At 38.6% G+C, this 27,820-nt stretch overlaps 1 protein-coding gene across 2 annotated transcripts in view; it reads left to right on the forward strand.

Annotated features, from left to right (window-relative positions):
- NAA25 (N-alpha-acetyltransferase 25, NatB auxiliary subunit) overlaps positions 1–27,379 on the forward strand; it is a 74,114-nt gene extending 46,735 nt beyond the window's left edge. For both annotated transcript variants that reach the window (XM_032311234.1, XM_032311233.1), the window contains 10 exons: positions 343–442; positions 4,956–5,107; positions 5,653–5,778; positions 9,301–9,544; positions 9,963–10,086; positions 10,939–11,004; positions 12,463–12,560; positions 14,064–14,174; positions 17,642–17,788; positions 24,493–27,379. In XM_032311234.1, coding sequence (XP_032167125.1) covers positions 343–442; positions 4,956–5,107; positions 5,653–5,778; positions 9,301–9,544; positions 9,963–10,086; positions 10,939–11,004; positions 12,463–12,560; positions 14,064–14,174; positions 17,642–17,788; positions 24,493–24,615 — 1,291 coding nt within the window. In that variant the 3' untranslated portion in view covers positions 24,616–27,379. The remainder of the gene's footprint in view (positions 1–342; positions 443–4,955; positions 5,108–5,652; positions 5,779–9,300; positions 9,545–9,962; positions 10,087–10,938; positions 11,005–12,462; positions 12,561–14,063; positions 14,175–17,641; positions 17,789–24,492) is intronic.
- Positions 27,380–27,820: the final 441 nt, after the last annotated feature.

Raw genomic sequence — 27,820 nt, forward strand, 5'->3', positions numbered from 1 at the left:
TTGAGATTAATACATGTTCTTTATTTGTTGACCTTAGAGATCCTTTGAATTTGTGTTTTGACTGTTCTTTATGATGAATCAAGGGTATTTTCTTTATCCCCTTCTGGTCCATTAATCACATGAGCGTAAGAAAGCATGGCATAAAACTTTTTAGTCTCCCACAAAACTGAATTAACTTTGCTCTTTAAAAAGAAATTAATTCTGTAAATGGGATGATTTCTGTGGCAGGCTGTTTTAACTTCCCTGTGTGCCTATTTATCTGCTATAATAATTTGAAGTGTAGTTGGTACTGGAGGTGGTAAGTATAACGTATTTTTTTTTCTTTCTTTCCTTCTGACCTAGCTATCTTTTGACCCGATATGCCGAATCCCTAGGTCAGTATGCTGCTGCATCCCAATCCTGTAACTTCGCACTCAGGTTTTTCCACTCCAACCAGAAAGATGTAAGTGAAAAATGCTTTTAAAAAATACGTTCTTGCCTGCTGAATGCACGCGAGTCAGAGAACACCTTCCCTCATGTGGCACGTGTGCACGTTGAATGCACCATACGTACTTGCAAGTGCCTTAGGCCATAGCTTACTGGCCACGTCTATTAGGTGGAGGTTAAGCGTTTTTATGGTTGCTAGAGTGGGTGTATTTAATAGAATCCGTGCAGAGGATTCTAATAGTTAAAACACTATTAGAGTAGTAAGTGGTATTCCTCTTAGTTCTAAGGGACTTTTTCTAAGGGTATAAGAGGTAACCCATATGTGTTTAGAGCCTGGGATGCCGTAGAAGATTATGTAACAGCAGTTGCTCTGTGTTACCTTTTATTTCCGAAGTTTATACTACCATGCTCTTTGCCAATAGCCAGTGCACTCATATTTTCTTAGAGTTATAAAATTGTCCAGTTGAAGGACATTTCAAGAAACTTGTGTCAATAGTGTGTTTTTTAAAGTAGCAGTAAATAAGGTAGAGCTATGTGCCATAATGAAAGGATGGGATTTGCACCATATTTTTCACTGCAAGCAGACTTGGTCTCCACTTGTCAGTTAAGCACAAGTTTTGTATAGTCTCTAGTCAGTCAACCAACTGTGTAAATCCACCTTGAACACAGTTGGTTGACTGACTAGAGGTGAACACAGGTGAAAAGAAGGCAAGTCTCTAGGATGGTCATTGCCTGCTTTGTTCTCATGTGCTTCTAAAACTCATTACTTGGAATTCAGCCATGCCAGATATCTGCCCATAGTTTTCTCTTTTCATGGTCTAACAGCAACTAAGGAACTTGGCAGCAGAGCTGGTTTTGGGAGTGGTTCTTTTGTAACTGTTAACAACTGTGGTTAATCTATCTTCCATCGAATTTTTTAGCCTTGTATTAAACAGAAGGCAGAGCGGAAGCATTTCTGAACAATGGAATACAGGCTTATTGTTGTCAGCTTGCAGTAATTCTGTCCTGGTAAGCCTTATGGCAAGGCCTAGAGGGCTGATGTAGCAAGGGATAGTATGCTGTGCATCAGTTGGCTTTTAAGCCCGATTCCCCTTCCCGCATGGCACTTTCCCGTGTTTGGGATCTCTGTTCATACCTTATTTTGTGCCATAGCTCCTGATCAGGGAGAGAGGGAAGTAGGCATCAGTGTTTGAACATGCTGCCTGGAAGGTGCTGGCCTGGCTTAGAGATCTGAGGGCATCTGTAGGACCTTGGATTTCTAAAATATCTTAGCACAAGTAGGCAGTTGAGTTATGTCTGTGTGTTTGTACTGTGTGTTCAGGTATCTGTGCTTGCCCTTCTCTGTTCTTAAGAAGTTTCACTAAATCAAGGGAAAAAATCAAAAGTGTTTCTCAAATCTCATTATTCTGGCTGTCACTTCTGTGTTTCTAAGAAAGAGGTTAAAGAAATATTTACCGATAACTCCTTTTCAAAGTTTTGTTTCTCTGATAGCTCTGAGGCACAAGTTGGGGTAAATAGTGGATTAATCCATGCCTGGTGGCTGGTTTTATTCCAGTTTTTAATCACCCAGCATTCTAGAAACACCACATTGTTCCCGATTTGGTCAATAAGGCACATTTCATATGCTACTGAAAATTTAAGCTTTGCTTCCCCCCTTCCCCCCACCAGTTACTGTGTCTAAAGAGTTGTTTTGAAAACAAAACACACCTACCCCAAAACAAAACAACTCCAGTTACTGTTATAGAGAAAGGAGATCTTCAGGAATGATTTGAGAGGGTATGTTGTTCTCAGTGCCTTTTTTTGTCTCTGAAGTTTTGCTGATGGTTATGTGGGGCAGAAGTGACTAATTGATCTGAGTGTATGTGATGCTGGACCTGATCATTTTATTGATCTGGGAATAGGACTCTCTGCTTGAAATTTATTTTTATTACTACAAGAGAGAGCTTATTTAATCTTACTAAAGTAGATAATCTTTGGGGGGTCCTAGAGGCAAAAGCAAAAACCAGTACAGCAAGGAAAATGCACCTTAAACCTTCATGCCTAGCTTGAGTCCAAAAATAGGGAACTGGGCACTGTGGCATTGACTGTTTCCTATAGGAATTTGAGGATAAGAAAGAGCACAAGTTTAGTGTTGTCTTGTATGTGTTAACCCTTCTGATAGTATTAGATCTTTGGAAGGCTAAAGCCCTGTGTTCTACATCTTTTATTCTTGGTAGTTTTTGAGCTCCCCAGATGGTTCTTTCTTGATTGACTGATGTATTTCAATTCCCAACTTGATCTTTGAAAGAACACTTTTGCTCCTTAACTGGAAAATCCAGTGTTCTGCTTTGTAAGGCTTCGTGCTATGGGATTGAAATTTATATTTGGAAGGTCTACACAGGGATTTTCTTTTTGGAAAGGTCATCATTGTCATCTTACTTTGGAATAGATTTTTACAATGTGAGACTTAGAGACAGATTTTCTTATCTCTCAAAGTTACTTCTGTGTTTGTACTTCAAAAATAATCTCCTGTTAAAAGTCTGTATTAGGTATTCATGAAGATGATCATTTAGGGTTGATGTCCATCTATTTTGTTAATTCTTACAGTGACCAGGGTTCATTTCAGGAATCCATATGGGATATAACTAGCCTCATGGTGCATAAATGAGTAGAAATAGGTACGGACAACATTCTCTGATTTTCAGAAGTTTTAAAGTGCCTGTGGCTTCCAGTTTTGCCTGCAGTTCCAGTAGGGGTTGTCTCTTCAAATTGTGGATGCACAGGCCCTTTTCTAGCTCTGCGGTGATGCTTTGCTGCAGCATTAAAGGAGGACGATCTTAAAAACAGAAGCCAGAGAGCTGCAGTTACCTTCTCAGTTTGTTAAAGGACTGCATTCCCTGTCTGTTGCCCCTCATTTTTCTTTTTTAAAAGCCATTGCCTCTTTTTCAAAAGTGATATTCCATGGACCACTCAGAAATTAAGACTGCCTGTCTACTTGGTAAAGCTGGGTTCTTTTCTTTAATCAGCGTATTTTGGAGCTGTAATTGGTAAATTTGATTGAAATCCCCAGAAGTCCTGTTTTCATCCTGATTAATTGCTGGATCATTATGTTCCTAAGCAGCTGGTTTTTTCAAGCTGTAAGTTCCTGCCGCAAGGGCTGATAGTAAACCTTGCTTTTTCCAAGCCAAGAGGCCATCGGATAGGCCTGTGTGTTTAGAGTATCCTGGCCTCTTCTTGATGGGGCGTATCACTGTCCTTTAATCAGGCTAGAAGGTACACTTGAGCTTTTTCGGATAGTCCTTCTTTAAACCTGCAGGATCACAAGTAATCTTTTTAATTTTCTTGTGTCCGTCCGTCTTTAATTTCTCCAGATACTGCAGGCAAACAGCTCGCCGAGGTGTCCCATGGGGTTTAAAAGCCGCATCGAATGCAGTTGAATTAGCGCCCGTGGCGCAATCCCGCGGCCTGAAATGAACCCTGCGAGGCTGTGTATCAGAGGGTATGTTGTTGACTCTCGGCATATTTTCCTACGGGGCAAATTATTTAGTCATAATGGAGATGGGGGCAGAGCTGACTAAGGTGTAAAAAGACTGGCTTTTCTGGAAAGGATCTTTGGGGCAAACATCTGCTTTCAGCTTAACGTTCCTTGGCCCAAAAGGGTACCCTTCTGACTTCTGATCCTGATGGTATAGGCCCACACCCCTGAAATGTTCTTCCCTGAGATTTTCTTCTATTGTGCCAGAATTTCTGTTGAGAATTCTTTCTCTTGTCTCTGTTCACAACATTACATCTGTACATATGTATTACTCTAAAATTAAAGTGCATATGGTGAGTGTTCCCTTCACTTACTTGTTCATGGAATTTTCCAGCATAGGTCTTACGTAGTTTGGATGGACAAGAAACTTGGTTCTTGTAGTCTTTCTGTCCTCAGAGTGGATTCTGATGAATTCTTATGGGTCTTTTGTTTGTTGTCTTCTGTCTTGGTACAATGCACATATGCTCTATGTTTGTGATACATAGTACTCAGAAATAAACAAAACCAAGGAGCAGCCTGTCTTTTTTCTGGAAGAGGGTGATTTTTTATTTGGGTTGGTAGTGGGGTGGTTATATTATTCTGGTGTTTTTGGAACCTTTGTATAGAATGCAATTTATCTTAGATGCAGAAAAACATGGAGTAACATCCCTTCCATAATGGCACTAAACGAAATTTTTGACTGACATGGTATCACAAAACCTCCAGTCCTACCAAATTAAAAGACATAACTGCTAAGAGAAAGTCTCTGTGGGTAGCAGCAGCTGGGTGGTGTTGGTGGTAGTAGTGGTAGTAGTGGTAGTAGTAGTAGTAGTAGTGAAGAACACATATGACTGGTATAGGAAAAAAGAAAAATAATGTTTTATAAAACTGATATTCTACTTGTGACCTTTAAAGATTAGAGTTCACATCTTAATTTTAGTTTGAGTGTAGTTTGGTTTGGTTTTGCCTGGAAAGTTTTGTCTTCTTTGCCTGATCTGTGAAATATTTATACGGAGGTGATGTCTTTCCTTCCCAGACCTCAGAATATATTATTCAAGCTTACAAATATGGTGCATTTGAGAAGATCCCAGAGTTTATCGCTTTTAGGAACAGGCTGAATAATTCTCTTCATTTTGCACAAGTCCGTACTGAACGGATGTTGTTAGACCTTCTACTTGAAGCAAATATGTAAGTATTGCACAAGAGCTAAAAAGAAACTCAGGGATTAGATCAGATCCTGCGAGCCGTTTATGGGCTTCTGGGTAATAATAGCAGGCCTAGGCTAAGGACAAATGGGGAAAAAGAGAGAGAGAGAGAGAGAGGAAGTTGGTGGGAGCAGAGAAGCAAGGGGAAAGGACCCCGTGCATGTCATGGAGAATGATCGCATAGCCAGCCCCATTGCGTGTCTTGTGCACAAACCAGACAGGTTGTGGTCATCACCCCAGTCCATGTGTTGTTTAAAGGCTTTCCCTTCCCCACTTAAACATGGGGTTTCAGGAATTAATGTTGACCCACTTTATTTTCGTTGAGCTTCCAGATGGTTTCTCTTGCTGTGTAGCAGGCCAGCGTGATATGGGCTTGGTTCTGTGTCATCTTCTGTGAACCTTTACTTCTTAATAATAAATCTTTCTTCTTCTTTCTTTTCCTTTATTTCTAGTAAGACAAAGGTGTGGCTAATACGTTTTCATGGCTGTTTTACTGTTGAAATAATACATAAATTTTCTGTGTCACAGATCAACCAGTTTAGCAGAAAGTATAAAATCAATGAATCTTCAGCCGGAAGAAGATGACATTCCATGGGAAGCCTTGAGAGACAACAGAGACTTAAATGTTTTTTTCAGCTGGGATCCAAAAGACAGGTAACTGGAATTAAACCTCAAGTATTTATTTTTGAAGAATTGGGATGAATCTAAGAGTTACAAAAAAAAATCTCTTTCTTATACAAATAAAATAACATAGTTGTTGTAGGAATAGAAGGCATAGGTAAGCCAAATGAAGAAAATGAATCTTACTCCTAGGTTGGATTGCTGGCTAATCTAAAAATTAGGTTTTCCTTCATAGTGTACATGAAAAGAGAATCCAGATGGATTAAAGAACTCCTTAGGAGTTCTACAAGAAAATTAAAAAAAAAAACACACTTTTTTTTTGTTTTGTTTGAGAGAATGAGGGGGATTGGGAGCAGAGGGAGAGGGACGGAGTGAATCCTGAGCAGGCTTCACACCCAGTGCAGAGCCTGACGTAGGGCTCAATTTCAAGATCAGGACCTGAGCTGAAATCAAGAGTCAGACATTTAATTGAGCATGTCATCCAGGCACCCCTAGAAAATATTTTTTAATGGTTAGGGAAAGCCTTTCTTAGCATTACATCAAACCTGGAAATACAAAGGATTTGGTCTCTGTAAATATTAGCCTTCTATATAGAAGTAAATTTGTTAAGTTCTAAAGGTATGTGGTAGATTGGTAATTTTCTTCATATATATTAATACCTTTCACATAAAGGAAGAACTTTTTTTTTAAGATTTTTATTTATTTGACAGAGATCACAAGTAGGCAGAGAAGCAGGCAGAGAGAGGGGGGGAAGCAGGCTCCCTGCCGAGCAGAGAGCCCAATGCGGGGCTTGATCTCAGGACCCTGAGATCATGACCTGAGGCGAAGGCAGAGGCTTGAACCCACTGAGCCCTCCAGGTGCCCCAAAGGGAGAACTTTTAACAAACCAGTAAGAAGAAGATAACTAAAAAACAAATTGGACTTAAGCAATTCAAAGAGATGCACCTTATAGTGATAAAGATTTTTTTTTAAACTGTTGGACAAAGATAAAAAAGATTAATACTTGTGGTCAGCAAGGTTGTGGGGGTAAAGGTGCTTGTGCATTGACATGAAGATGTAACTTTATATAATCTTCCTATAGAGAATTTTGGTAATCTGTATTAGGATTGAAAATTCCAGGGGTGCCTGGCTGGCTTAGTGTGTTTAGCCTCTGCTTTCAGCTCAGGTCATGATCTCAGGGTCCTGGGATCAAGTGCTGCATCAGGCTCTCTGCTCAGTGGGGAGCCTGCTTACCCCCTCTCTCAACCTGCCTCTCTGCCTACTTGTGATCTCTCTCTCAAATAAATAAATAAAATCTTTAGGAAAAAAAGATTGAAAATTCCATATCCCACTTAATTTAGCGGATCACTTTCAGGAAAGTACAACCAAAGGCAGTACGAGCACAAACGTGCAGAGATAAGTATATGAGGTAGTTCTGAATATATGTTTGGTCCTTGAACAGTGTGCTGTTGGAGTGCTGACCCCTTTGTACAATCAGAAATTCAGGTGTAACTTTTAACTCCCCAGAAACTTAACTGCTAATAGTGTATTATTGACTGGAAGCCTTGCCTATGACATGAACAGTTGACCAGCACATATTTTGTATGTCATGTATATTATATCCTTTATTCTTATAATAAAGTAAGTTAGAGGAAGAAAATGTTATTAAGAAAATTATAAGGGGGGCGCCTGGGTGGCTTAGTGAGTTAAAGCCTCTGCCTTCAGCTCAAGTCATGATCCCAGAGTCCTGGGATTGAGCCCCACATCAGGCTTTCTGTCCTCCTCTCTCTCTCTGCCTGCCTCTCTGCCTACTTGTAATCTCTGTCTGATAAATAAATAAAATCTAAAAAAAAAAAAAATTATAAGGAAGAAAAAACACATTTACAATACTGTACTGCATTTACCAAAAAAAAAAATCTTTGTAAGTGGACCCATGCAGTTCAAATCAATGTTGTTCAGATGTCAAGTGCACTGTGATTTGGGGATTGCCAAGACTGCATTCAGTGGTTTGCTAGGACTCATATAAGATTTAACCTGTAGTTGTCTTCACAGCTAAGGTCTATTATAACAGAAGGAGAAATGACAGGATCAGCAAGGGAAAAAGACACAGAATCTGGACAACTCCATGCACAGACTTCCAGTGCTCTCTCCCTTCTGCGTTTCTTAGCAGCAAAAAATGCAGTGATGTGTGTGCAGCATTTCTGCCCAGGGAAGCCCATTTGAGATTTGGTGCCCCAGGTTTTTTTTGGTTTTGTTTTTGTTTTTTTTAAAGATTTTTTTTTTTTTTTTTTTTTAATTTCCAGCATAACAGTATTCATTATTTTTGCACCATACCCCGTGCTCCATGCAATCCGTGCCCTCTATAATACCCACCACCTGGTACCCCAACCTCCCACTCCCCATCCCTTCAAAACCCTCAGATTGTTTTTCAGAGTCCATAGTCTCTCATGGTTCACCTCCCCTTCCAATTTCCCCCAACTCCCTTCTCCACTCTAAGTCCCCATGTCCTCCATGCTATTTGTTATGCTCCACAAATAAGTGAAACCATATGATAATTGACTCTCTCTGCTTGACTTATTTCACTCAGCATAATCTCTTCCAGTCCCGTTTAAAGATTTTTATTTATTAATTTAGCAGACAGATACCACAAGTAGGCAGAGAGGCAGGCCGGTGGGGGGTGGGGCGGGAAGCAGGCTCCCTGCTCAGCAGAGAGTCTGATGCGGGGCTCCATCCCAGGACCCTGAGAACATGACCTGAGCTAAAGGCAGAGGCTTAACTCAACTGAGTTGCCGAGGTGCCCCTAGTGCCCCAGGTTTTTACCAGCTGGTTATGTAGGTACCTCTGTCTATCATGTGTCAACATTCCAGACTCCCAGAAGGAAAGCAGGTGTTCACAATAGACCATATGGTTTGTACAAATAGCCTAGGTGTAGTGAGCCACTCTTACCATTTAGGGAATGGTTGGAGTGCCAAGTTCCTAGACATTAGCTAATGGTCAGTCTTGCAAGCTGGCCCTTCTAAAGATCATAGCCTCAGGCTTGCTATGGTAACTCTTTTCTATAGACTGTCCAGAAAGTATAAATATCATGAACCCATTTTATTTGTTTAAAATATGTCAAATTATGTAAATATCTTTAGTTGCAGTTTTGTTCATCTGTATTGTAAGAGTGAAAGAATTGATACCAAGCTTGTTAATATTGCAGGTGTTTGGTTATTAGGGTACATTTTTCTATTTTTCAGTTTTCTGTCATTTGAAATTTTTATATTGTGTATTTTGTTGAAAATGCATGATATAAAAATTTTCAGCAACATTTTCAGCAAAATACACGATATGTATTTTGTTGTTATCAGAAATCTCACTGAAGTGGCAAATTGACTTGTTAGGTAGGTTATCATTCCCCATTTTATTAATCCTGAATTGGGGACTTGGGTGATTGGGTTTATGTGAGATCATTCAGCTAGGAAGACAAGTGCTGGGATCATTCAATGGCATCTTGACTGATCGAAGTAAAAGCTTGAAAGATGTAAAGGCAACACATTGAATAAAATGGATCGTTTGGGGATATTTCTTTTTAAGGGATGTTTCTGAAGAACATAAGAAACTTTCCTTGGAGGAAGAGACCATGTGGTTAAGAATCCGTTCCTTAACATTGAGGCTTATTAGTGGACTTCCAAGTCTGAACCACCCCATGGAGCCAAGGAACTCAGAAAAGACCACTGAGAATGGCGTGTCCTCCCGGATTGATATTCTTCGTTTACTCCTTCAACAGCTGGAGGTGGCCCTGGAGACGGGAAAGCGATTCATTGAGAAGGAAGTTCAGGTATCATCAATATGTGTTCACCATCAAAGCTGCAGTAACCTATGACTGTCTTTAAAAATAGGAATTTGGGGTGGGTGAATAGTAAAGAACAGTATTTTGTCCTAGTTTATGGCACCTGTAGGAAAAAAACCCTGACTTTATAGACTTGGGAATTACAGAGGCTCCCTCACTATCCAAATTGGAGAGTGAGGAAAAGCAAAGTAGCTTTATTTGTAATGGTATATTTTTAATAGCCAACAAACTAATACAGGCTTTCTGTTTTCACCATAATGATTCAGTTGTTAGTTTAGTTAGATAGTGAATTGCAACTTAATTGCTGAAATAGACTTTTATCCAGTAGTTATAGTCTGCTGTTTTCTTGTTCTTTATAAGTTTAGATTGATTTATAGGACATTACTTTTCCCCCTTTTTTTTCCAGTATCCTTTCCTTGGTCCTGTACCTACCAGAATGGCTGGATTCTTTAGTTCTGGCTGTTCTCAGTGTCAGACCAGTTCTTTTTATCTTGTTAGTGATATTTATGAGCTGGACACCAGTGGTTTAGGTAAGTGTACATTTGCATGAGTGTATTTACTGGGCCTTTGTCTTTGAAAACTTAGTAAATGTAACAGTTCACATATTTGGACAGATTGGGAGGAGATGGAAGCTGTTCTGGAAGTGTCTAGTTTAATATCAAAGAAGGTACATTCATAGATTATGAAGTAATGTTTTAGAAATTTAAGTCTTCCCTAGTTAAAATCACTTGTTATGTCCAAAAGTTGAAAAAAATCCTGAATTTGTTGAAGTATTATTAGATTTCAGATTGAATTCTTTTTTTTTTTTTTTTAAAGATTTTATTTACTCATTTGACAGAGATCACCAGTAGGCAGAGAGGCAGGCAAAGAGAGAGAGGAAGGGAAGCAGGCTCCCTGCTGAGCAGAGGGCCCAATGTGGGGCTCCATCCCAGGACCCTGTGACTATGACCTGAGCCATAGGCAGAGGCTTTAACCCACTGAGCCACCCAGGCGCCCCTCAGATTGAATTCTTTACTAAACTTTGTGGAAATGAGTTTTTTCCTAACTTGGTGAGAATCACACATATTCCATTAATCCCCATCATCCCCCAATCATAAGGTTTGTGGATTCTGTCGTTGAGAGTATTTGAAGCACATGGATTTTAAGTCTCCTTAGAGAATTTTAGGTATTACTTTTGAGAGAAAGGTAGTTAATGCCTCTCTTTTTCTTTTCCTTTCTTTTATCTTTTTCTTTGTCTCTCAGTAGTGGAATTTGATGCCTTTGAGTCTTAAGAATAAAGAAAATGTCCTTGTCCGTGAGTTGCTTGCAGGTGTTGATCTTAATTCTTTTTCTCCCTAAAAAAATTGAGTGTTTTTGTTTTTGTATTTGTTTTTCAATTTTAGAGGATACAGTGGAGATCCAGGAGAGAGTAGAGAATAGTCTTAAGTCTTTGCTAGAACAATTAAAAGGTAAGCATTCTGACTGTGGAGTCCCATATTTTATTGTCTGACAGGATCTTATTTTTTAGCAGAAATTGCAAGAGTTGCAAACAACAACTTGAAAATAATAATGCATACTTTTGGTATTTTGGTATTTTGTTTTTAACTTTAAAAAGTGTTGATTACGAAAGTAGTAGACAGCCTACTGTAAAACAGTTAACAAGTAGGTGTGGTCTTTCTTTCATTCCCAGCCCTATTTCCCCAGAGGGAAATAAATACTTTTACTTACAAGGTAAGTAATGCTTTGGGGTCTGTACTTTTTTTTTTTTTTTTTTTTTTTTTTTATTAATTTGACAGAGAGAAATCACAAGTAGACGGAGAGGCAGCCAGAGAGAGAGAGAGAGGGAAGCAGGCTCTCCGCTCAGCAGAGAGCCCGATGCGGGACTCGATCCCAGGACTCTGAGATCATGACCTGAGCCGAAGGCAGCGGCTTAACCCACTGAGCCACCCAGGCGCCCCTGGGGTCTGTACTTTTAGATGCCCCCTAAACAGTCTTATATGTGTACTTGGAAATACGTAGTAGTGATTTATTTTTTTAAACACATGAAAAGGCTATAATACATACTTTTTAACGTTTTGTTGTCTTGAACATTTACCATGTCAGTTACTTATAATAATCCACAGTATTAGAGCAATGTACTATTAATTTATGTATGCCTCATGGAGTACATAATATGTTATGTACCTGAGTTGTTTATGATTATTTATAATAATGCTGAAATGAACATTTGGGACATAAGTGTTTGGGTACTCATTTGAGCATTTCCTTGGGATTAAATTCCTGGAAATGGAATTGTTTGGTATAAATGTACATAAATGCATTTCAAATCTATAAGGGTCTTTCTTTTTAAGAGCCTAAATGGTCTTTTAATTTATTGCCCAACTGAAGAATGATAAGTAAAAGACAAAGATTGTGTGAATAAAACATGGTATTTATTATGAAGGTGAATTTCTATCATGCACCTTAGTCTTTTAGTCCATAATGGCCCACATTCTTTTAAATCACTCATTTGGAGTCTTAATTTTATTGTGACAGTGGCCTGTTTGTGGAAAGGCTAGCTGGTTTTTAAACTATAGAATATATAATTTATAAGGTCACCTTTTATATTTTGAAGGCAACAGAGCAATAGTTACATGGCTTTTTAAAGAGCTGAAAATAGGGTCTCGTGGCTGGCTCAGTTGATAAAGCCTGCAACTCTTTATCTTGGGGTCATAATTTTGAGCCCTACTTTAGGGATAGAAACTACTTAAAAATAAAATCCTTTTTTAAAAAAAAAGGTGAAAATAGATATCCTTTGTTGTTTGGTTCACTGTGGGGGGAAAAACTTTCTGGATTAATCTTTTTATATTTGCTTATTGCGCATCATATTCCTAAAAATCATTGAAACAAAAGCTGAACGAAACAATAAAATACTTTCCTGTTTTCAGATGTCTTCAGTAGATGTAAAGGTGACCTCTTAGAAGTTAAAGATGGTAATTTGAAAACACGACCTGTTCTTTTAGAGAACTTAGTCTTCTTTGTCGAGGTATGTCTTTGTTCTCTTCTTGAGAAACTCGGTTTTCCTTTATTGAGTGAAGGATTAATTTTTAAAAAATGAACAGGTAATAGGCACCTTACACCTGTAATTTAATCCTCCACCCCCACCTTTTGTTAAGTGAAAAGCAATTTAAGTCATTTTTGAATGAGCTCCTTCCAAGCATACCAAGAAGGTTTTGTTCATCATGACTAAAACTTGCAGTTTGCTTTACCAATCTCTAAAAATTTCTCAGATTCACTCCAAATCTGTTCTCTTGTTCACTTTCCTTTTTGACTCCACTATTACATATTTTAAGTTAATTCCACCAGCTTTTTATTTATTATTATTATTATTTCACCATGAATGATTTCTCAATTTTTATTAACATATAATACATTACTTGTTTGAGTACAGTTCTGTGATTCATCAGTCTTACATAATACCTTGCACTTACCACAACACATACCCTCCCCAGTGTCCATCACCCAGCCACCCCAACCACCAGCTTTTTAAATTTGTTGTTGCTAGTCATTAATTAACCAAGATTCTACCTTATGAAGGAGAATCTGGGCACAGATTTAGCAAAACTTTCTTTTTTTTAATCAGAGGGAAGAGGAGGATTGCAAACATTCCTAATCCATTATCTTATTTTCGTCACGTTTGTTTACTTTTCTCTTCCTCCTAGTCTGTTCTGGTGATTGGCACAGTGTAAGTGTCTAAGGCTGAACAAAACAGTAATAATTCCATGGGTATGTCCTTGCACTCTGTAACAGAGAAGAAGCATGGTATAAACACCTAACTTCAAGGAGGAAAACGTGCTGACCAAGGAGGATTCTCTGTTTTTTGCATTTTTTGTCTTTCTTTCTTTCTTTCTTTCTTTCTTTCTTTCTAAAGAGAGCATGAGTGCTTTGGGGGTGGGGCAGAGGGAGAGAAAGGGAGAGAAAGAACCTTTTTTTTTGTCTAAAATTTTTATTTATTTGAGAGTGCAGGGGGAGGTGCAGAGGGAAAGGGAAAAGCAGACTCTGCTGAGCGCAGAGCCTGATTTGGTGCTTGATCCCGTGCCTCTCTCTGTTTAAGATCTGTAGGGGAGGTACTATTTTACTGGGCTGGGAGGTGAGTGGGGAGAGGCGTCTGTAAAGAACCTTTGGATTCCAGGCATAGGAATTTGGACCTCTCTTTGAGTGAAGGGATTACTTCCTGCAAGGGAGCGAAAGGAAACTGGACCAAATGTAGGATGGCTTTAGGGCTGGGAGAGCTAGAAGGGAGGGTAAAGATTGAAGCAGTCGTAGTATTTCTAGTATTTCAAGCAGTATTCAGATGAAGGTCTGGATCTGTGTGGTAATTCTAGAAAGTAATCTAATCTCTCTAATCTGTAGTGGAGAGCTAGAGGAGAATTTGAAAGGATTTGCGTAGAACTGTCAGCAAGGGTTGTTCAATCTATAACCCTTAACTTCCTGAAAGATGTCTTGAATATAATCCTTATTGATAAATCTGCAATTTTTCCTCCTTTAGACCATTTCTATTATCCTTTGGGTGTCCAGTTACTGTGAGAGTGTCCTGCGACCGTACAAATTAAATTTACAGAAAAAGAAAAAGAAGAAAAAAGAAACCAGCATCATCATGGTAATAACAGAGAAAATATAACTTGGCTGCATGCTGCTGTTTCTTTTTACTGTTTTACTGCATATTATAAGATACCTTAGAATCCTGTGTTCATTCGTTTTCCCTCCCCAGCTTGTTTTTGTTTTTAAATTACACACCTATAGAAAAGCAAAAATGCTCCATCCACTTTGTTCCCATTGAACTGAACTGAGACATTTCAAGGAGCCCTGCCTGGTTCTTTCATGAGGAGTGGCATTTCAAAACCAAGATGTAGGTGTTAGGTGTACTGATTGTTTTTTTTTTTTTAAGATTTTTATTTATTTATTTGACAGAGAGATCACAGGTAGACAGAGAGGCAGGCAGAGAGAGAGGAGGAAGCAGGCTCCCTGCTGAGCAGAGAGCCCGATGTGGGACTTGATCCCAGGACCCTGGGATCATGACCTGAGCCGAAAGCAGAGGCTTTAACCCACTGAGCCACCCAGGTGCCCCAGGTGTACTGATTGTTGATGGGGTTTCAAGTTTATGTTAGTGGAAAGAGGAAATGTATGTACACGTGTAAACACACAAAATAATTAATTCTTACGGATACCTCCAGTTTTAGTTCAACATTACCATGTTCTCTGTTCTTTTTCTTCTCTCATTCCAGTTTATAGTTTCCCCCCACGCCACCCCCAGAGTTTGAACACTGGTTCCCTATAGCATCAATGTATTTATTTCACTTGTTTTACAAGAAATACTAAACAGTTTTGGAATTACATTATTATATCATTTGCATTACTAGTTTCAGTAAGCCACTAAGTAAAGTTTAAATTTTTTTGCGGTTGTTCTTTGTCCTTAGAGTATGTACCAGTGGATACAGAGAGTTAAGTACTCGGTAAAAACACTGGAATTAAAAATAAATTATATTATTAGTATGGTATAAATAAGGTTCATTTATTTTTCTTTGTCTTCAATTTTGGAGGGTCCTTCCATCTATTGACTTAATTTTCGAATGTGTAAAACATTAACATAATTTGTGTACTTTACATGAGCAAAGTTATTTAGGATTCATTCTGCACAGGACATGCTGTTTTTTTTAATGTTTGAATTTGTCCTGTCATTATAAATGGGAGAGTGTTCTTCACTGTAGCAACATATAGTGACCATTGTCATTTGAAAATGTTAATGGTTTTAGTGGTAATATAGACTTCCTGCATAATTCAATAACAATTCAGGAATTCTTTAGATTTGACACTGCTTTGCTGGATGTTTCATTCATTCAGAAACAAAGGGTAGTTATATTTGGATGAGGGGCTAAGTGAAGGAACCTTCTCTCTTCTTCTTTCAAGATAATTTAACAGATCATGAGTGTAAAATTTGAAAGTGTAGGTAAAAGTTTCTCTGTTAATCTCTTCTAATGAAAGCCCATGTACCTAGAACATTTCGAAGAGCTTATTGGCATTTGGATTTTGGGGCTGGGGTGGATTGTAGTTACTGCTTTTTTAATTTCTAAAACTGAGAACAGCTTTCCTATTTTCTTGATCAGCAAGGTAACCTAAAGATGTGAATAAAGTGAAGTTCACTCATAGTCCCACCAGCCAGCGATCACCACTGCGAACAAAACAGAATTATACTCTATATCGGAAACCTGTTTGTGTTTTCATTTAATAGGGTACCTTAGACACCTCTTCTGGAGATACATGGATGTATCTCATTACCTTTTTTTTTTTTTTTTAAGATTTTATTTATTCAATGGAGAGAGAATGAGATAAAGTGCATAAACTGCTTTACTAACTGATTGGACAGGTTTCTTGCATTTGTCTGATTTTTAAATTGTGTCACACGTTGCTGAGATTTCTTTGATATATTTTCTGTTCACATTTTTTTTTTTTCAAGATTTTTATTTATTTATTTGATAGATCACAAGTAGGCAAAGAAGCAGGTAGAGAGAGGAGGAAGCAGGCTCCTTGCTGAGCAGAGAGCCTGATGCAGGGCTCGATCCCAGGACCTTGAGATCATGACCTGAGCTGAAGGCAGAGGATTTAACTCACTGAGGCACCCAGGTGCCCCTTCTCTTCATATCTTTGCCCAAGTTTCCTGTTGTGGTAGTAATATTTTTCCTAATGATATATTTTAAGCTGTTGGGTTCTTAATTTAATAATGTTATTAATTCTATATCCCTAATGATGCAATTTTTTCCAGTTTTTCATTTATCTTTTAACTTGAGTAATTTTTTTGGTCAACATAGTAATTAAGAAAAATTTTTTTTAATGGTTCTTAGTTTGGTGTAATGTTTAGAAAGTCCTTTTCAATTATTACACAAGCCATTAACTAAGTTTTCTTCTGGTGCTTTGATGGATTTTTTAAACTTAGGTGTTTACTCTGTTTGGAATTTATTTTGGTACTTTTTATTTTGTTTATTTATTTATTTATTTTTAATTTTTTATTTTTTATAAACATACATTTTTATCCCCAGGGGTACAGGTCTGTGAATATTTTGTTTATTTTTTAAAAAGATTTCACCCCCTGGTTGGGTCATTTGGTTAAGTATTCAACTCTTAGTTTCAGCTCAAGTCATGATATCATGGGTTATTGTGCTTTGTGCTCATTGGAGAGTCTGCTTGAGATTTTCTCCCTCTGCCCTTATCCCTGCTCATGTGCTTGTGCTCTCTCTTTCTCTCAAATAAATAAATGTTTTTTAAAAATTATTTTTAAGTCATCCCTACACCAAAGGTGGGCATCCCTACACCCAACTCAAGACCACGAGCCCTAAGGTCAAGAGTTGCATGCTCTACTGACTGAGCCAGCCAGGTGCTCCTGTTTCATAATTTCAGATGTCTCACAAGTTATCTCAGTACCATTCATCCACTGGAAACCATTGTTTTGAGATGTTACCATTTAAATTCCCTTACACTCTTTGGTTTATCTTGGGACTTGTTTTCTTTCACTTTTTATCAGTTCACTTATATACCAGTACTGTCTGGATTTCATGTAGCTTTATAATATACCCTCATATATATGAGGGTAAGTTCCTCTTAACTACTTTTTTTCAGAATTTTTGTGATTGTTGTTGTTACCCATTATTTTTTCTGTTGGAACTTAGAAAACTCTATTTCTGTTATTAGTATTAGAGGAAATCTTAAAGACATACAGAGAAGAAATGATACTTTTGTTCCTCTCATCTTCTTTAGTGTTCCAGAAGATTCTTAGCCTGAAGTTGAGTAATGACCACCTAAAATATTTTCTCTTGGTTTTTCCATCTCCAGTTCCCCAGAGTGAATAAGCCCCATTTTTAAAAAATGCTTGTCATTGTTGCTGAGTTAAGCATTATTGGTACCAATTAAATTTACCTTGGTTTGAGAGACTGTCTTAATATCCAAAACTGTATCCATCCTGCTTACTATTAATAGCATTAAGTAACTGTAGCATGAAGTTAATATAGCTTATGAGATGTAAGCAAAGGAAATATGTTTGATAATCTTTCATCTTTTTATAAATCTTTTTTCCAGCCACCTGTCTTCACCAGTTTCCAAGACTATGTTACTGGGCTTCAGACTTTAATTTCCAACGTTGTGGATCATATTAAAGGGCTTGAAACACATCTAATTGCACTTAAACTTGAAGAACTTATTTTAGAAGATACTTCTCTCTCACTGGTAAGGGACTGTAGGTGATCACCAATAAGTTATTTGTAGATACTCAAGTGTTTCACTTTATCACAAGGATAAGTTAATTTTAGTTCATCATCTGCTCCATGTAGAACTTGTGATTGGAAGGTGCCTGGCAGCAGTTTTTTGTTGTGTCATTGGTGGTGGTGATTTCCCCTCTGCCTTCACTTCTCCCCACCCCATACCTGCTTTCTGTACATTTTTGGGGTTGTTCCTTTGCTGTGAATACTGATGATTAGTTAATGAGGAGTGCAGTTAGAACTATCCCTGTTGTGAGCACCAGAGGAAACCAGCCATTGAGATCCATGGATAGCCTCCTTGAGTGAAAAGTTATCTGTTGCTGGGTTCACTGGTTTCTTTGCTATCCCAGCGGTTACCAGCTGAAAAAGAGAAGCTGGACATCATAAATAATTATGTCAGTAATAATTAGGCTGGAGAGTAAGCCAGTCAAAAGGGGGAATGGAGCCAAGCATGGAATCAAGGGTACCACTCAATGAGACTTCTCTTGATAATTATTATAGGCTAGTTTCTTAAAAATTTGTTAGCAAAATCCTTATAAAGTCTTGCCTTTAAGATATGTATTCTTTTAAAAAACGAACTAAGGGGCACCTGGGTGGCTCAGTGGGTTAAAGCCTCTGCCTTCGGCTCAGGTCATGATCTCAGGGTCCTGGGATCGAGCCCCGCATCGGGCTCTCTGCTCAGCAGGGAGCCTGCTTCCCCTCCTCTCTCTGCCTACCTCTCTGCCTACTTGTGATCTCTGTCAAATAAATAAATAAAATCTTAAAAAAAGAAAAAAAGAACTAAGTAAACTTTCAGTCTGAAATGATTGAAGATTTAATGGTGTCAAGTGAGGTAACATTCATCAGTCCTAGTTGCTCTAGTGATGAAACTTCAGTTGTGAGGAAGTGCTCCCTTGAGTAGTTATCTGACCTGAGCCTCTGCTAGTGAGGGAACTCATCCACTAATGAGAGCAGCCATAATTTCTAGCCCCAGACTTTCCCCAGGGAGGAGAGGGAATGGAATATTGCTTGGCACACTAGCGTTAAAAGCCCCTCTTTTGTAATGCTTCAACACATTAGAGCTATTAACAAGGGGCTTACTGTGGGAAGAGGCTCAGAGCCTTAAATAACATTTCCGAAGACTGGTTAAAGAAAGCAGATGTGTTCAGAGGTGAAACTAGAAGTTTGGTTTTAGATAGTTAAGCTGTCTTTCCTGTATACACATTAGAATGAACATAGACTTCCGTGGTAAGTAGGACTAATTGATGGATTAATTCTCTAGGATTTTTGTTTTATTGATTTACTCTTTCTTTTTTTAAGCTTTACAATGTATTGGTTTTGTTTTGTTTTGTTTTAATTTATTTATTTGAGATAGAGAGAGAGAGGAGATTACAAATAGGCAGAGAAGCAGGCTCCCTGCTGAGGCAGAGAGCCCGATGCAGGCCTCGATCCCGGGATCCTGAGATCATGACCGGAGTTTGAAGGCAGAGGCTTTAACCCACTGAGCCACCCAGGTGCCCCTACAGTGTACTGTTTTATACAGTAAATAAGTATATGGTTTAAAAAAAAAAAAAAGGTGGAATAAATAAAGACTATATAGTGAAATGTCTTCCTCCATCCTAACACATTTCCTAGTTCCATTTCCAAGAAGAACCTTGTTGTTGGTAGTTTCTTGTACAATCTTCCTGAGTTCAATACCCAGCTACAAGCATAGTCTTTTCATTTCCCACAACCTTTTACTTTTATTTATTTTTTAAAAAATATTTATTTATTTATTTATTTGACAGACAGACATCACAAGTAGGCAGAGAGGCAGGCAGAGAGACAGGGGGAAGCAGGCTCCCTGCTGAACAGAGAGCCCGATGCGGGGCTCGATCCCAGGACCCTGAGATCATGACCTGAGCCGAAGGCAGAGGCTTAACCCTCTGAGCCACCCAAGCGCCCCAACCTTTTACTTTTAAACACAAATGATAGCATACTATACATTGGTGGTTCTTTTTTTTTTTTTTTACATTGGTGGTTCTTTTTTGACTGTCTAGATTATTACAGGTAAGTACTTATGTACCTTAGTCTTCTTAATGCTTCTATAGTGTTTCGCTCTTTCTTTTACACACAAAATCTATGTTTAAGAGAATTAGAAAGTAGAGAATAGCAGCTCTCATTTCTCAGCCCCAGATAAGTTCCAGTCTCATCATCCATAACTATTCCCACCTCTTCCCCTTCTGTATTCCTAGAACACATCTGTATCTGCCACTAGCCTTTATGCTTTTGGGCACTAGGGAAGCCAGTAAAGGCCTAGTAATTGAATCCTTGAGAAATAGGTACATTCTAGCTAGGATTCTGGCCTTCTACCTCCTACTTGCACACCATTCTGAAAGAAGGGATACTTGATCGTCCATTTGGAACACTTACTTACCTATGGAGAAATATGGTAATTAGTGGCAGGTTTTGAGCCATTCAACTTTTTAGGATAAACCCAAACTTACTCTCTGGTCCAAACTCTTATCCCCTTTCCTGAATACTGTAGAACAATAAAAACTTAAAATTGTAGTATCTATTAAAAAAAAAAAAATCTTAGGGATGCCTAGGTGGCTGTCAATTAAGCATCTTCCTTTGGCTCAGGTCATGATCCCAGGGTCCTAGGATTGAGCCCATGTTGGGCTTTCCGCTCAGCAGGGAGCCCGTTTCTCCCTCTGCCTGTCACTCCTTCTGCTTATGCTTGCTCGCTCTCTCTCCCTCTGACAAATAAAATCTTTAAAAAAAATCTTAAAGATCACAAACTTGAATGAATGTCACATTGCTTCATGTCACTTGCTTCATTGGGCTTTGCTGGGTATTTGGGTTGTTAATTTTTAGATAGATATAAATATATTGAGGTTGCTGTTCTGGGTAAATGCTCATTAAATACAGTGATCAAAAGAACTGGCTGTAGGGGGGGCCTGGGTGGCTCAGTTGGTTAAGCGGCTGCCTTTAGCTCAGGTCATGATCCCAGGGCCCTGGGATTGAGCCCCGCATCAGGCTCCCTGCTTAGTGGGAAGTCTGCTTCTCCCTCTCCCACTCTACTGCTTGTGTTCCCTGTCTTGCTATGTCTCTATGTCAAATACATAATAAAAATTTATTTAAAAAAAAAAAAAAGGACCGCCTGTAACTGGAAAATAGTATGGCATTTCCTCAGAAAGTTGAAAATAAAGCTACCCCTAACCCCCAGCAATTGCACTACTGGGTATTTACGCAAAGGATACAAACACAGTGATCACCTGCATCCCGGTGTTTATATCAGTAATGTCTACAAGAGCCAAACTATAGAAAGAGCCCAGATGTCTATCAAGAGATGAATGGATAAGAAAGAGGTGGTATAGCTATATAATGGAATACTACTCAGCCATCAAAAATCGAAATCTTGCCATTTGCAACTATGTGGATGGAACTAGAGGTATTAATGCTAAATGAAATAAATCAGTCAGAGAAAGACGATTATATAATCTCACTCATATATGGAATTTAAGAAACAAAACAGGACCATAGGGGTAGTGAGGGAAGAATAAAACAAGACAAAATCAGAGGGAGACAATCCATAGGAGGCTCTTAATCATAGGAAACAAACTAAGGGTTGCTGGAGGGGAGGTGGGTGGGAGGGTAAGGTAGGTGGTGGTAGACATTAAGGGAGGGGCCGTGATGCAGTGAGCAATGGGTGTTACATAAGACATGATCACTGAACTCTACCTCTGAAACTAATAATACACTATATGTTAATTTGAAAGAAAGACCCGGCTGTAAGATGCATACAAATTAATTTGGAGATATGATAGAGGCACAAAAACTGAGCAAGTCAGAAAGAGTCTTACCAGAGAGGTGGCATTTAAGGATTAAGTTTTCAGTAGGTAAACCAGAATGGATGAAAGGAGTCCAGAGCAGAAAGAGGCAGACAAAAGCTGGAGACAGAAAGGTGAATTGTGTGGGGACATCGTAAGTCAGTTGGCAGAGCTGGAGCACATGGTATGTGGGAAGGACTGTCCAGTACAAAGATGACAGGCACAGTAGCCTGCTGTTGCTGGTTGTATGGTGGTTGTTAAAGGATCTGTGCCTTCTGATGTGAGGAATGGGATTTCTCATTTTGAGTATTTGTTCTGAAGGTTATCTTTAACCTTGGGGTACTGTGGATTTTTCAAGACCTAACTCTGTCCTCTTTTTTTTTTTTTAAGGTTTTATTTATTTGGGCACCTGGGTGGCTCTGTCAGATGAGCATCTGCCTTTGGCTTAGGTCATGATCTCAGGGACCAAGGATCGAGCCTTGCATTGGGCTCCCTGCTCAGTGGGGAGTCTGCTTCTCCCTCTGCCTCTGCCTGCTGTTTCCCCTGCTTGTGCTCGCTTGCTCTATCAAATAAATAAAATCTTTTAAAAACAAGATTTTATTTATTTGAGAGAGAGAGCATGAGCAAAGGGGAGGAAGAGAGGGAGAGGCAGACTCCCCACTGAGCAGGAAGCCCGACTTGGGGCTCAGTCCCAGGACCCTAGATCATGACCTGAGCTGAAGGCAGACACTTAACTGACTGAGCCACCCAGGTGTCCCTCTCTTTTTTTTTTTTCAAAGATCTATTTATTTGAGACAGAGTAAGCATGTGTGCGAGTTGCGGGGAGGGGCAGAGGGAGAGAATCTCAAGCAGACTCTTCGCTCCATCTCACAATCCTGAGATCATGACTTGAGCTGAAACCAAGAGTCAGATGCTTAACTGACTCACTCACCCTGGTATCTCATCCTCATCTTTGACCTGGGAAGTCACTTAACCTTTCTAGGCCTCAGTTTCTTTATCTGTATCTGTATTAAACTCTTTTATAGGATTATAGTGAGGCTTACATAAAACAGTTATGGAGGGGTATAGGAGGATGGGGTATTTAATTGCTTATTTTTTATTGAAGTCGTAATACCTGTAATATACTGAGCAGCACCAACTACCAAATATAGGATCCATATAGTGCTGGCTGCTTTGTCTTTCGGATGAAAAATATTTTTTTCTTCAATTTTCACTAGGTTTGCTTCTTTTTTCTTTCCTTCCTTCCTTTCTAAACTTGAAATACTATGCATAAGGCCTCTGAACTACCACCTCCATAGTCCATTTTCCTCTTATCTGGATGTATCCACTGAAACTGGTTGTGTGCCAAGAATTTTTTTTTTAAGATTTTACTTATTTATTTAATATTTTACTTACTTACTAGAGAGAGAGAGAGAGAGAGAGAATGAGAGCGAGAACATGGTGGAGCGGGTCAGAGGGAGAAGTAGACTCCCTGCAAAGCAGGGATCCCAATGCAGGACTTGATCCTGGGACTCCAGGATCACGACCTGAGCCGAAGCCAGTTGCTTAACCAACTGAGCCATCCAGGTGCCCCAAGCCAAGACCTTTTATGTTAATTTAAAATGTACTGTAATAGCTGCTACGTTTTTGAAAGTAAGTGATACACTCTGTTTTACACTGAAACTTAGCTTGCTTTTCCGCTTAACCTTATATTCATGAGATTTGTTCAGGCTAATGCTGTTCTTTTAAACAGCTGTATAGTATTCGGCATATGAATGGATCATAGCCATTGGGTATTGTAGGTTGTTTATATACACTTACTTTTACTGCAATCCTGTATGAAGTGTATTTTACATACCTTCTCTACTAATGCACATGTGTACTTCCAAGGTAGACGAGGTCTCAAGATAATATTGTTTGGCCATAAGGTGTGCTTCCCTGGTTTTTCAGGGCTTTGCAATACTGCTAACTTCATGTAACCCTAACCAGTTCTCAGCCAACCTCCTTTCGATGTTTGAACACTCCATCCCTTTATTTTTTTGTAGTCTCTATTACAAGTCAAGTATGTAGCACATATTTGAGGAAGTCTAGGAAAGCTTTGTTATTTTTTAGCTGTTTGGTCTCTGGAACACATGGTCTTTGTCAGTATGGAGAGACACTTCTCAATATTGTAACCAGAGAAGTTGGCAAAGGTAAAAGGTAAATTTGATGCCTTTAAGAAGTGGCTCTGATAATGTCCAAATTAATAATTTCTACTTTTGTTTTATGATGAAATAATCAGAAGTCTTAATTTTTCTATTTTGTACAGCTCATAACAAAATGGTAGTGATTTTATATCCAGACTTCTTTGTAATAATTTTCTACCTATTTTTTTTTTTAAAGATTTTATCTATTTATTTGGCAGAGAGAGCGCAGGAGAGCAGTAACACAAGCATGGGGAGTGGGAGAGGGAGAGGCAGGCTTCCTGCAGGCTTCCTGCAGAACAGGGAATCTGATGAGGGGCTCGATCCCAGGATCCTGGGATCATGACCTGAGCAGAAAGCAGACGCTTAACGACTGAGCCACCCAGGCGCCCCTCTACCTTTTTTTCTGGATGAACATTAATAATCAGAAATCTCAGTTTTTTGATTTCGTATAACTTAAAACAGAGTACTGGTGAAAGAATTGAAATAATGACACTAAAGCAATAGGGTGTCAATGAAAATCACATGGAAAAATACCCATCTCTGATGAGCTTTAAGACTTATTTGCATTTTATGAAATTGAAAATGATCCATTGTATTCTGATGGAGCTCGCTGTGAGACCAAAGGTAATGGTAGTTTTTATTTCCATGAGAGGAACTATAATCTATCTGAGGGAATGCTTTCAGACCAAGACCGCTAATTCTTATCTTCTTTGTAGGAAGAGAGAAAATTTTCAAAGACTGTGCAAGGGAAGGTGCAGAGCAGTTATCTACACTCACTTCTGGAAATCGGAGAGCTGCTGAAAAAAAGACTGGAGACCACAAAGAAACTAAAAATTTAAGGAAGTGGGAACCACAGGCACCAGTGACTTTACACCAGAAAATGATATCATCTTCCCAGGCAAAAGCTCCATCTGGTTGACCATCATTTTAATCCAGAACTTCCTCATAAAATGCATGAAGGACTTTGATTGTGAATTAATTTTTTAGGTATTAAATGTATACAATTGATTAAATTATTGTATATAAATCAGAAGCAGGACCCTCATCTGGGTTTGACCACTTTTTATACATGTTCATATGCATATGGCAGCCACAAGAGAACCCCACTTTTCTTCTTTCCTCCCATCACCAGAAACATCTGGTGGGTGGGTGGGGGTCCTATAAAAGCAGCAATAGAAGTTAAGCATAAAGCATTGACCTCAGAGCAGCTGAATGGCCCTACCATTATCATAGTGGGTGTTTGGTCTGTCCTTGACCCTTAGGAAGCAGAAAGCAGAAGTAGGGGGACCATAACTGGGAGCAGGCCCTCCTTCCACATTAGTTCAGTTTTGAGGCTTCCTCAGCTGCTTGTGCTTGGGCTCCCACAGAACCCAAAGCAGATACCCAAAGGGCCTCAGATGAAATTTGGCATAAGCACCTGTCACTGAAGAGCGCCACTTAGATGACCATAGGCACTCAGTGTTTGGCTTAATAGTCCAATAGCCAAGAAATCCCCATCCTAGCTCCTGTGAGAGTTAAATCACAGATAGGCTTGTGTTAACTTACACCATATGGAAGGGAAAGCAATGCAGACCACTTATGAGCCTGCTAAGGACTAGCTTGCTGTCTTTCATCCATCTTTGGGAAAGATGGGAATCACTGTTTTAAAGAGACGTGTACATAATTTATGCAGGCAAGTCTGATACCAATGTCATTGGTTTTGTGAGATATATATATATATGTATATGCTTTTACATATATATTTTTCAAGCACACAAACGTGTGTGTGTGTGCTTGAAAATAAAGATTTAATACTTTAGTGTTTTTTAAGTGGGGGGGGGGTTGGGGAGGAAGGAAGGAATGTATATTATGGACTTAACTTAGGTTTTAAGTTTTAGGCTGGCAAAGAAATGTTATCCATTGGGTTTGATGTTTGGTCTGCTTTCTTCAAACTTTAGAATTACACCAGGATGGTGTTTACATTATTTACCTGGAGCTCTCCCTAAGACTATAGCTTCAGAGGTTGATCTGACAGAAAAGATAACATTGCTCTTGAAAATGTTATACAGTTTATACAATTGCTTTGATACCTTTTTGTGTTTGAATCTGTGCTTCTGTTTTTGGTTTTTGTTACTCAAACACCATTAAAGTTAGTAATTCTGTAAGAGCAAAGATACGACTTTGATGAGAAAATTCAAGTATCTGATGGAGGGTTGATTGGTCTTAAAGACCTTACAGTTCCCTTTTCTACTCACTTCTCCAGTGAAATGTGATACTTTTTTCTTTTAAAAGGAAACAAGAGAGCTTGGATAATCTCTGTATGCAAAACAATTGCATTTTGTCCCTTTATCGTGACTTTCTTAGATTCAGTTTGATAGGGTGATTAGTAACGGCTTGAACTTCCAAGGAAAATTTTAAGAAAATTACTACATTATCTGTTCAAAGTAAGACTTGCTGGAAATCCTAGTCCATCAAGTAATTCCAAGAAGTTATTTTTTACTGTAAGTTGGTATCCACAGCCATCATACCCTGTCCGAAAAGGAAGAACTGCCTTTAACAAGATGAATTGAAAATTCTGATTGATTCCAAATCTAATTTAATGACAACATAATTTCATAAAACTATTGCCTATTTAGATGGAACTTGGTGTGTGTATGAGGGTGGGGGTATGTGTGTATGGCATGTGTTCTTGAAATGATGTTTCTTTGAACATCCAAAAATATTGTACATAGAAATAGAAATGCTCTATGAAACAAGTCTTCAGCTGACCATGGTCAATCTAGCATATGTGTGCTCAGTGAGCTGGCTTTGGTCCTCAGGGACAGTGCTTGACTCCAGTGGTCTACCTAACTTGTCTTTTGCCTAGGGACACCCAGGACCTCTCTTGGTTTTAGTGACAAATAATGTTAGGATGAGGTTATGCTTCCTTTTGTTACTTGCTGACTTTCCTACTAAATGTAGCATTTCAATTAGATCCAACCTCTTACATTTTGGGATAATTGTAAAAAGAATGAAATTATGCAGAGATGCCAATATCTTTTATTGATCTGTTCTTTTGGAAACTGTTATGCACTATAAATTGTGTACAGTTTAAATATATATATATATTTACATATATATGTGTATATATATATATATTTACATGAGTAAAAAGCACCCTCCAGCAATTGTATGTCATTGGTATTTGAAGAGAATTCCCAATAACCCATTGCTGCTGCTGCTGTTTTTGGTTTGTGGTGGTTTTTTTTGTTGTTGTTGTTGTGTTTGTTTTTGTGTGGTAAATTGATATTTAAAAAAAAAAAAAAGAAGAAAAACACGACTACTGTTTACAGACTGAAAAATTACTGCTTTTTATACTACTGAGATCCTAAGTTAAGATTCTCCAAAGCAAACATTTGGTTTAAATCATTTATCTGATGTGGATAAAGCATATAGAAATTTTTAGTGTTCTTCACATAATGGAAAATGTACAAATGCCTAGCTGTGTTGCCCATCAATTTTGTATATTTTCATAATTTAATTGTTCAAAATTGCATTATATTTTGCAATCACTATGTTCAACCTGGATTTGTCTTTCATTTAACTTTTAATATAAAAAGGGGTTTCAATGTATCTATGGCCTTGTTATTGAAACTCTTCCTACTCATTTGATATCATTTATAATATGGAAGTATATATTCTTCCTTCAGAACTTAGTGAAACATACGTAGCCAATTAAATTAAGATGGGTTTATTTATTTATTTATTAGATTTTTAAAATTTATTTATTTGACAGAGAGATCACAAGCAGGCAGAGAGGCAGGCAGAGAGGGGGGGAAAAGCAGGCTCCCCGCTGAGCAGAGAGCCGATGTGGGGCTCCATCCCAGGACCCTGAGATCATGACCTGAGCTGAAGGCAGAGGCTTAATCTGAGCCAACCAGGTGCCCCTAGATGGGTTGATTTACATAAACTCTTCCATTTTAAGTTGGGATTTCTGCCTGGGTCATTTCTGTTTGGATTCATAAAAGCCACACCTTTTAAGTGAGGTAATTCATCTTAATTTTGTACTGAGTGTTATATTCCTTG

This window comes from Mustela erminea, chromosome 13 (assembly GCF_009829155.1).
Source record: "Mustela erminea isolate mMusErm1 chromosome 13, mMusErm1.Pri, whole genome shotgun sequence".
Taxonomy (NCBI): domain Eukaryota; kingdom Metazoa; phylum Chordata; class Mammalia; order Carnivora; family Mustelidae; genus Mustela; species Mustela erminea.